This window comes from Rutidosis leptorrhynchoides, chromosome 5, assembly GCF_046630445.1.
Source record: "Rutidosis leptorrhynchoides isolate AG116_Rl617_1_P2 chromosome 5, CSIRO_AGI_Rlap_v1, whole genome shotgun sequence".
NCBI classification, from domain to species: Eukaryota; Viridiplantae; Streptophyta; class Magnoliopsida; order Asterales; family Asteraceae; genus Rutidosis; species Rutidosis leptorrhynchoides.
The window spans coordinates 394403001-394414107 of NC_092337.1; the positions used below are offsets into that span (position 1 = coordinate 394403001).

The 11107-nt window shown below is 34.9% G+C and overlaps 1 protein-coding gene across 1 annotated transcript; it reads left to right on the plus strand.

The window, feature by feature from the left end:
- The first annotated feature begins 9555 nt into the window (after positions 1–9555).
- On the plus strand, positions 9556–10564 carry LOC139848204 (thioredoxin X, chloroplastic). Its single transcript, XM_071837936.1, has 2 exons — positions 9556–10051; positions 10332–10564. Exons 1-2 carry the CDS (start codon positions 9656–9658, stop codon positions 10536–10538), a joined length of 603 nt encoding a protein of 200 aa, XP_071694037.1. The 5' UTR covers positions 9556–9655; the 3' UTR covers positions 10539–10564.
- Positions 10565–11107: the final 543 nt, after the last annotated feature.

Sequence of the window (11107 nt, forward strand, 5' to 3'; positions counted from 1 at the left end):
TGATTCTTTACTTGTATCTTGCATGAAACTTGACAATTTGATTCACATGCTTTATAATCGAGTCGTAACGAGCCATAGGACTAATTGAACATCTTTGACCGTTTGTGTTTACCGTTATTGATATAACATATATGTTTAGGTCAAGACTAGCTTTGTCTTTGCACGCGTTTACTTGTTGAAGTACTTTATTAATTCTTGCACTCAAGGTGAGATCATAGTCCCACTTTTTTTTTTCAATCACTTTTATTCTTTACATCGTGGGCTGAGAAACACATACATTTCATACTTATATACTTTTCATGCTTTTACATTGTGAACAAATAAGAATACAAAGATGCATACGAGTTTGAACAAAAGTCCTCAATTCAATTATCATTAGTTCCACTTGCAGGGTGTAAGTGTAAGCGTGTAATTATGTTGTGTGGCCATACGGGTTTAACAAACCCTCATTCAGACGGTTCGCTACCGTTAGTGAATGAAATATAATTTCAACAATGTATAGTGTAAGTTCTAACACTAAATTCAAAAATTCAGAGGGAAGATTCAGTTAAGCCTTGATAATTGGGTGCTCGTGATACAAATACTATTTTGGAATGTGAACGATTTTGGTTAAGCAATTCATAAAGAACCTTGTGGTTCAATACATTTTACTTACTAAACCTATGATTTCACCAACGTTTTCGTTGACAGATTCTTCTATGTTTTTCTCAGGTTTTGAATGCTTAAGTGATACATGCTTCCGCACTCTTTTGATACTTGCTTGGATGTCGAGTATACATGCATATTTGGAGCATCTTTTTGGCTACTTTTAAATTGTGTCGCATAGATTTCAATTGTACGTTTAACATTGTAATGTAACTAGCCGTCGAACTTCTTTTGTAAACTTGAAACACCCTTTTACATTGAAATGAATGCGACATATTTTGGTCAAACGTTGTCTTAAAGACTTATGACCATGTAATGGGACCTACGTAGTCGACGCCGTCACTTGACGATTTGTCGGGGTCGCTACACTGGTTTTACTAGGACTACTTCCCATCCTTGGTCTTGTGGAACATAACCGTTATGGCCGTTGATAAGACAGCGTGTTGTAACGTCGTCAAAGGGATGAGGGTTACGTAATGTCCAACAGTCCCGTAACAATCTAAAAACCTCATTTCTTACCCCAATTACCGACTCCGTCACTTGTGGAAACGTTTTGTTTAATAGTTGTAGCCCGATGTTCTTGTTCTCACTTTGGTGAGAAGCGAACATTACTAATCCGTAAGCATAACATGCTTCTTTATGTTGCATGTTAGCCGCTTTTTCTAAATCACGAAGTCCAATATTCGGATATATTGAGTCAAAATAATTTCTTAACCCGTTGCGTAAAATAGCATTTGGGTTCCCCGCAATATATGCGTCAAAGTAAACACATCGTAACTTATGGGTTTCCCAATGTGATATCCCCCATCTTTCAAACGAAAGTCTCTTATAAACCAAGACATTCTTGGAACGTTCTTCGAATGTCTTACAAACTGATCTCGCCTTAAATAGTTGTGCCGAGGAATTCTGACCGACTCTAGACAAGATTTCATCAATCATGTCTCCGGGTAGGTCTCTTAAAATATTGGGTTGTCTATCCATTTTGTGTTTTTAAACTGTAAAATAGACAAGAGTTAGATTCATAAAAAAATACTTATCAATACAAGCAATTTTTACATATATCATAAAGCATAAGCACACTATATTACATATATTACACCACACGAATACAACTATCTTATTCCGACTCGCTCGTTTCTTCTTCTTCGGTTTTGGTTCGTTTTGCCAAGTTTCTAGGGATATATGATGTTCTCCTAATACGAGCCGTCGTTATCCACATTGGTTTAGAAAAACCTGGTGGTTTAGAGGTTCCCGGGTCATTGTTACAACTTAAGGACTTCGGGGGTTGACGATACATATAAAGTTCATCGGGGTTGGAATTAGATTTCTCTATTTTTATGCCTTTTCCCTTATTATTTTCTTTTGCCTTTTTAAATTCAGTTGGGGTAATTTCTATAACATCATCGGAATTCTCGTCAAAATCCGATTCATCGGAGAATTGGTAATCCTCCCAATATTTTGCTTCCTTGGCGGAAACACCATTGACCATAATTAACCTTGGTCGGTTGGTTGAGGATTTTCTTTTACTTAACCGTTTTATTATTTCCCCCACCGGTTCTATTTCTTCATCCGGTTCCTCCTCTTCCGGTTCTGATTCTTCTTCCGGTTCCGACTCTTCTTCCGGTTCCTCTTCGGGAATTTGTGAATCAGTCCACGAATCATTCCAATTTACATTTGACTCTTCATTATTATTAGGTGAGTCAATGGGACTTGTTCTAGAGGTAGACATCTATCACATAATATCAAACGCGTTAAGAGATTAATATATCACATAATATTCACATGTTAAAAATATATAGTTTCCAACAAAATTTGTTAAGCAATCATTTTTCAAGTAAACACGGTCGAAGTCCAGACTCACTAATGCATCCTAACAAACTCGATAAGACACACTAATGCAAAATTCTGGTTCTCTAAGACCAACGCTCGGATACCAACTGAAATGTCCCGTTCTTATTGATTAAAAACGTTCCATATTAATTGATTTCGTTGCGAGGTTTTGACCTCTATATGAGACGTTTTTCAAAGACTGCATTCATTTTAAAACAAACCATAACCTTTATTTCATCAATAAAGGTTTAAAAAGCTTTTACGTAGATTATCAAATAATGATAATCTAAAATATCCTGTTTACACACGACCATTACATAATGGTTTACAATACAAATATGTTACAACAAAATAAGTTTCTTGAATGCAGTTTTTACACAATATCATACAAGCATGGACTCCAAATCTCGTCCTTATTTAAGTATGCGACAGCGGAAGCTCTTAATAATCACCTGAGAATAAACATGCTTAAAACGTCAACAAAAATGTTGGTGAGTTATAGGTTTAACCTATATATATCAAATCGTAACAATAGACCACAAGATTTCATATTTCAATACACATCCCATACATAGAGATAAAAATCATTCATATGGTGAACACCTGGTAACCGACATTAACAAGATGCATATATAAGAATATCCCCATCATTCCGGGACACCCTTCGGATATGATATAAATTTCGAAGTACTAAAGCATCCGGTACTTTGGATGGGGTTTGTTAAGCCCAATAGATCTATCTTTAGGATTCGCGTCAATTAGGGTGTCTGTTCCCTAATTCTTAGATTACCAGACTTAATAAAAAGGGGCATATTCGATTTCGATAATTCAACCATAGAATGTAGTTTCACGTACTTGTGTCTATTTTGTAAATCATTTATAAAACCTGCATGTATTCTCATCCCAAAAATATTAGATTTTAAAAGTGGGACTATAACTCACTTTCACATATTTTTACTTCGTCGGGAAGTAAGACTTGGCCACTGGTTGATTCACGAACCTATAACAATATATACATATATATCAAAGTATGTTCAAAATATATTTACAACACTTTTAATATATTTTGATGTTTTAAGATTATTAAGTCAGCTGTCCTCGTTAGTAACCTACAACTAGTTGTCCACAGTTAGATGTACAGAAATAAATCGATAAATATTATCTTGAATCAATCCACGACCCAGTGTATACGTATCTCAGTATTGATCACAACTCAAACTATATATATTTTGGAATCAACCTCAACCCTGTATAGCTAACTCCAACATTCACATATAGAGTGTCTATGGTTGTTCCGAAATATATATAGATGTGTCGACATGATAGGTCGAAACATTGTATATGTGTCTATGGTATCTCAAGATTACATAATATACAATACAAGTTGATTAAGTTATGGTTGGAATAGATTTGTTACCAATTTTCACGTAGCTAAAATGAGAAAAATTATCCAATCTTGTTTTACCCATAACTTCTTCATTTTAAATCCGTTTTGAGTGAATCAAATTGCTATGGTTTCATATTGAACTCTATTTTATGAATCTAAACAGAAAAATTATAAGTTTATAGTCGGAAAAATAAGTTACAAGTCGTTTTTGTAAAGGTAGTCATTTCAGTCGAAAGAACGACGTCTAGATGACCATTTTAGAAAACATACTTCCACTTTGAGTTTAACCATAATTTTTGGATATAGTTTCATGTTCATAATAAAAATCATTTTCTCAGAATAACAACTTTTAAATCAAAGTTTATCATAGTTTTTAATTAACTAACCCAAAACAGCCCGCGGTGTTACTACGACGGCGTAAATCCGGTTTTACGGTGTTTTTCGTGTTTCCAGGTTTTAAATCATTAAGTTAGCATATCATATAGATATAGAACATGTGTTTAGTTGATTTTAAAAGTCAAGTTAGAAGGATTAACTTTTGTTTGCGAACAAGTTTAGAATTAACTAAACTATGTTCTAGTGATTACAAGTTTAAACCTTCGAATAAGATAGCTTTATATGTATGAATCGAATGATGTTATGAACATCATTACTACCTTAAGTTCCTTGGATAAACCTACTGGAAAATAGAAAAATAGATCTAGCTTCAACGGATCCTTGGATGGCTCGAAGTTCTTGAAGCAGAATCATGACACGAAAACAAGTTCAAGTAAGATCATCACTTGAAATAAGATTGTTATAGTTATAGAAATTGAACTAAAGTTTGAATATGATTATTACCTTGTATAAGAATGATAACCTACTGTAAGAAACAAAGATTTCTTGAGGTTGGATGATCACCTTACAAGATTGGAAGTGAGCTAGCAAACTTGAAAGTATTCTTGATTTTATGTAACTCGAACTTGTAAAATATATGAAGAACACTTAGAACTTGAAGATAGAACTTGAGAGAGATCAATTAGATGAAGAAAATTGAAGAATGAAAGTGTTTGTAGGTGTTTTTGGTCGTTGGTGTATGGATTAGATATAAAGGATATGTAATTTTGTTTTCATGTAAATAAGTCATGAATGATTACTCATATTTTTGTAATTTTATGAGATATTTCATGCTAGTTGCCAAATGATGGTTCCCACATGTGTTAGGTGACTCACATGGGCTGCTAAGAGCTGATCATTGGAGTGTATATACCAATAGTACATACATCTAAAAGCTGTGTATTGTACGAGTACGAATACGGGTGCATACGAGTAGAATTGTTGATGAAACTGAACGAGGATATAATTGTAAGCATTTTTGTTAAGTAGAAGTATTTTGATAAGTGTCTTGAAGTCTTTCAAAAGTGTATGAATACATATTAAAGCACTACATGTATATACATTTTAACTGAGTCGTTAAGTCATCGTTAGTCGTTACATGTAAATGTTGTTTTGAAACCTTTAGGTTAACGATCTTGTTGAATATTGTTAACCCATTGTTTATTATAACAAATGAGATGTTAAATTATTGTATTATCATGATATTATGATATATAATATATCTTAGTATGATGTATATACAGTTAAATGTCGTTACAACGATAATCGTTACATATATGTCTCGTTTCGAAATCATTAAGTTAGTAGTCTTATTTTTACATATGTATTTCATTGTTAATACACTTAATAATATATTTACTTATCATTTAACATAATTAACCAAGTGTATCAATATCTTAATATGATTCATATGTACCTAGTAAGACGTTGTTATAACGATAATCGTTATATATATCGTTTTCGAGTTTCTTAAATTAATAGTCTCATTTTTATGTATATAACTCATTGTTAAAATACCTAATGAGATACATACTTATAATAAAAACATGTTAACTATATATATAACCATATATATGTCATCGTATAGTTTTTACAAGTTTTAACGTTCGTGAATCACCGGTCAACTTGGGTGGTCAATTGTCTATATGAAACATATTTCAATTAATCAAGTCTTAACAAGTTTGATTGCTTAACATGTTGGAAACATTTAATCATGTAAATATCAATCTCAATTAATATATATAAACATGGAAAAGTTCGGGTCACTACACAACTAACGTCAAGTAAGGTCAACTAACGTCAAGTAACGTCCACTAACGTCAAGCAACGTCAAGGTAACGTCAACTAACGTCAGGTAACGTCAACTAACGTCAGGTAACGTCCACTAACGTCCGGTAACGTCAACTAACGTCAAGTAACTTCAAGTAACGTAAACTAACGTCCACTAACGTCAACTAACGTCAAGTAACGTCCGGTAACGTCAAATAACGTCAACTAACGTCAAGTAACGTCAAGTAACGTCAACTAACGTCAACTAATGTCCACTAATGTCAACGAACGTCACGTAACGTCGACTAACGTCCACTAACTTCCACTAACGTCCACTAACTTCCACTAACGTCAACTAACGTCAAGTAACGTCAAGTAACGTCAACCGACGTCAAGTAACGTCATATAACGTCAAGTAACATCCACTAACGTACACTAACGTCAAGTAACGTCAAAGAACGTCAACTAACGTCCATTAACGTCAACTGACGTCCACAGACGTCAACTAACGTCCACAGACGTCAACTAACGTCCACTAACGTAAACTAACGTCAAGTAACGTCCACTAACGTCAACTAACGTCCACTAACGTCAACTAACGTCAAGTAACGTCAACTAACGTCAACTAACATCAACTAACGTCCACTAACGTAAAGTAACGTCAAGTAACATCAAGTAACGTCCACTAACGTCAAGTAACGTAAAGTAACGGCAACTAACGTCAAGTAACGTCCACTAACGTCAAGTAACCTCCACTAAGGTCCACTAACGTCAACTAACGTCAAGTAACGTCAAGTAAGGTCAACTAATGTCAAGCAAGGTCAAGTAACGTCAAGTAACGTCAACTAACGTCAGGTAACGTCACGTAACGTCAGGTAACGTCACGTAACGTCAGGTAACGTCAACTAAGGTCAAGTAACGTCAACTAACGTCAAGTAACGTCACCTAACGTCCACTAACGTCAACTAACGTCAACTAACGTCAAGTAACGTCATATAACGTCAACCAACGTCAAGTAACGTCCACTAACGTCAAGTAACGTCCACTAACGTCCACTAACGTCAACTAACGTCAAGTAACGTCAAGTCACGTCCACTAACGTCCACTAACGTCCACTAACGTCACCTAACGTCAACTAACGTCAAGTAACGTTAACTATAACGTCAAGTAACGTCAATCAACGTCAACTAACGTCAGGTAACGTCAACTAACGTCAGGTAACGTCCACTAACGTCAAGTAACTTCAAATAACGTCAAGTAAAGTTACGTAACGTCAGCTAACGTCTACTAACTTCACCTAACGTCAACTAACGTCGCGTAACATCATCTAATGTCAACTAACGTCAACTAACGGCAAGTAAGGCCAACTAACGTCCACTAATGTCAAGTAACGTCCACTAACGTCAACTAACGTCAAGTAACGCCGACTAACGTCCACTAACGTCAAGTAACGTCGACTAACGTCAAGTAAGGTCAACTAACGTCCACTAACGTCAAGTAACGTCAACTAACGTCCACTAACGTCAACAAACGTCAACTAACGTCAACTAACGTCAAGTAACTTCAAGTAACGTCAAGTAACGTCCACTAACGTCCACTAACGTCAACTGACGTCAACTAACGTCCATGTCCACTAACGTCCACTAACGTCAACTATCGTCAAGAAACGTCAAGTAACTTCAAGTAACGTCAACTAACGTCAATTCACGGCCACTAACGTCAAGTAACGTCAACTATTTTCCACTAACGTCAAGTAACGTCAACTAACGTCAACTAACGTCAAGTAACGTCAAGTAACGTCAACTAGCGTCAAGTAACGCTAACCAGCGTCAAGTAACGTCCATTAACGTCTAGTAACATCAACTAACGTCAGGTAACGTCAAGTTACCTCAAGTTTCGTCAAATAACGTCAAGTAACGTCAAGTTACGTTAACCAACGTCAAGTAACGTCCACTGACGTCAACTATCGTCAAGTAACTTCAAGTAACGTCAAGTAACGTCCACTAACGTCAAGTAACGTCACCTAACGTCAACTAACGTCACGTAACGTCCACTAACGTTAAATAACGTCACCTGACGTCAAGTAACGTCAAGTAACGTCACCTAACGTCCACTCGCGCAAATTTACGTCAAGTTACGGCAAGTTATGACAAGTTACGTCAAGTTGCGCGAAGTTGCGCGACCTTGCGCAACCTTGCGCAAACTTGCGTAAAGTTACGTAAAGTTACGTTGCGCAAAGTTACGTCAAGTTGAGCCACGTTGCGCACACTTGCGCAACCTTGACAAAGTTACGTCAAGTTATGTCAAGTTACGTCAAGTTACGTGAGGTTGTGCGAACTTGCGCAAACCAAACGCGAACTTACGCAAACCACCGTATACGCTATGATCCAAGTTCAGGACCTTCAAACATTCTCGAACATGTGACTGATCCACAACTAGATGAAGATGATGAGGTCGAAGAAGAGTATGAAGATGAAGACGAAGACTAGTTTATGATTATTGTATGTTTTTATTTTTCATGTACTTTAATTTAAGGTTTAATGTTTATTGTTTAATGTAATGTAATGTTGAACTTTATTGCAATGTTTATTTTTTAACAACACTTTTATTCAAAACACATTTTCAAACGGTTACATTTTTTGAAATACAACAGAATTAAAATAAACTTAAAAGACAACCACAAACACAAACACAACGATTACATGATACTTAATCTTCTTGGGATGTTGGAACATCCGACCAGAATTGACCATCACTGTAGTAAGCAGAACTACAAGGATGAGAGTAGTCTTCATAAACCAAATACAGAGATATCACATTTGAACGCCATGAGAGAGTTTCTTTGATCGAGTCCCAAGCTTCTTCAGTCCGAAGACTCTTGGCCGACATTTCGAGAAGACAATCGTCTTCAAAGTACATAACATTATTGTGTTCGAAGGGTACGTTTTGCTTCAAGAAAGCTAATAAAGTTTCTAACCCGATGTCACGAATGTCGATTTCGGCAAACGTAACCTTTTTTCCACTAGCATAATCATACACTTTGTACTCCGAATCGAAACTACCACCGTAGTAAACGTTGAACGAAGCAATCATTGGGGGAGTGGTCAACATTTTTTTGTGTTTAAGTTGTTCGAGTTTGAGTATGAGAAAGAAGAAAACGAGGAATTGTGTATTTAAGGAGTTGTGAATGGTTGTTTATATAGAGAGTGTGGAAAAGTAGGCGTTTTTTAAATAAAAAAAAGGGTTCATTTTATAGCCGTTTGAGTTTATTTTTTTTTTTAAATTTTAAAATATAAATAATAATAATAATAATAATAATAATAATAATAAAATAATTAATATTGAAAGTGGGGTCAATGTGGTGGGTGTGATGGATGTCAGTGAATGTAATTGAGAATGTGGTTGAAAGAAGCTGCTGAGGTGACGCTGATATGGTAGCAGTGTAGTTCCATGATAGGTATCATGCATAAAAGTGCTCTAATATAATATATTTCTATCAAACAACTTTAATTTCTTCTTGAACAAAAATTGTGAAGATAGTGATTTGGCCAAGGTAGAAAGTAATGTAATTTGAAAAAACATACAGATATCCTTTTGTTTGTAGTGATAAATAAAAGAAAACAGAGAACCTGATTTGGCCACGTCATCATGTATTTCGTCTTGCAGCCTCATATCACTGATAACGTCTCACCAATTCATCACTCAATCATGGAGACACTAATGGCATCCTCCTCTTCCACGGCCTCCATTCTTCGCCACCGTCCGCCGCTCCTCCCCCTCCGTCCCTCCAATTCTTTCTTATCCACCGCTTCTTTCTCTCCGGCGTTCATCGGAAAGCCTTTGTTATTCCGCAATGCAAACAGCAAACTCAATCAATATTCATCATCAATTAAGTTACAGATTAAATGTAAAGTTATGGAGATTAACGAGAGTCAATTTTCGGAGATAGTGTTGAAATCTGACCGTCCTGTTCTTGTTGAATTCATTGCCGGTTGGTGCGGACCTTGTCGTTTAATCGCTCCCGCTATTGAATCCGTCGCTCAGGTTAGATAGGGTTTCACGCTTTAAATGATTGATATGTATTAATCATCTATCATCTATTTGGAGTAAAATAAACGCTAAATTTGGAGTAATTAGTGTTTCAGTTCGTATAATCAATCTGAATAACGCTTCAAAATCGAATTTTGATTTAATTTTTTGATTTGGAGCCCTAATTATCTAATTTCATATAGTTAATTAGGGTTCCGATTGATGCAAGTATGAAATAATTGTTGATAATAGAAATTTTAACAGAATAAAATGATTAATGAGGGTTTAATTTCAGGAATACGAAGAGAAACTATTGGTTGTAAAAATAGATCATGATTCAAATCCAAAGCTAATTGAAGAATACAAGGTGTACGGATTACCTGCTTTAGTAATGTTCAAAGATGGAAAAGAAATACCTGAAAGCAGAAGAGAAGGTGCAATTACGAAAGCAAAATTGAAGATATACATTGATACATTACTGGATTCTGTATCAATTGCTTAACTCAAATATCAACAAGTATTAATGATTTATTTAAGAGATTCATGTGCAACGGAATTTGTACCATATTATGAACATTTTGTAGTAATTATAGCTCATAAAAGCTGTAACTGAATTTTTGTATTTAAGCTCATGAAACACCAATTCTATGGTAGTAAACGGTGTTTAATATTGTCGTTAAGCCGTTTAATCTGAGAAACGTATCGAATTAGAATCGAAAAAATTAATCCGTAGTTAAATAAGGTTTTCAGTTTCGCTTCGGTTCAAGCAATTTTATTTTTTGATACAGCAAATTAATTTAGAAACTGTAAAATAAATAATTAAATTAAATTAATAATTAATACAGCAAATCTATAGTTTCTATCTATAGTTAATATTATGACTGATCATATATATATATATATATATATATATATATATATATATATATATATATATATATATATATATATATATATTATATATATATAGTCATATATATGTATATTTTAAGTGTAAAAGACAACTCAAGTGCAAAAGCAAACAGAACCGCAGAAGTGAACAAGCAATTATGTGCGGTGTTTAAACTCTGC

Bases quoted from the DNA above. Each gene is read 5' to 3' on its own strand.
- LOC139848204 (XM_071837936.1), top strand. From the start codon at position 9,656: ATGTATTTCGTCTTGCAGCCTCATATCACTGATAACGTCTCACCAATT. The intron at 10,052-10,331 runs GTTAGATAGGGT...GTTTAATTTCAG, and splicing joins CTATTGAATCCGTCGCTCAG to GAATACGAAGAGAAACTATT.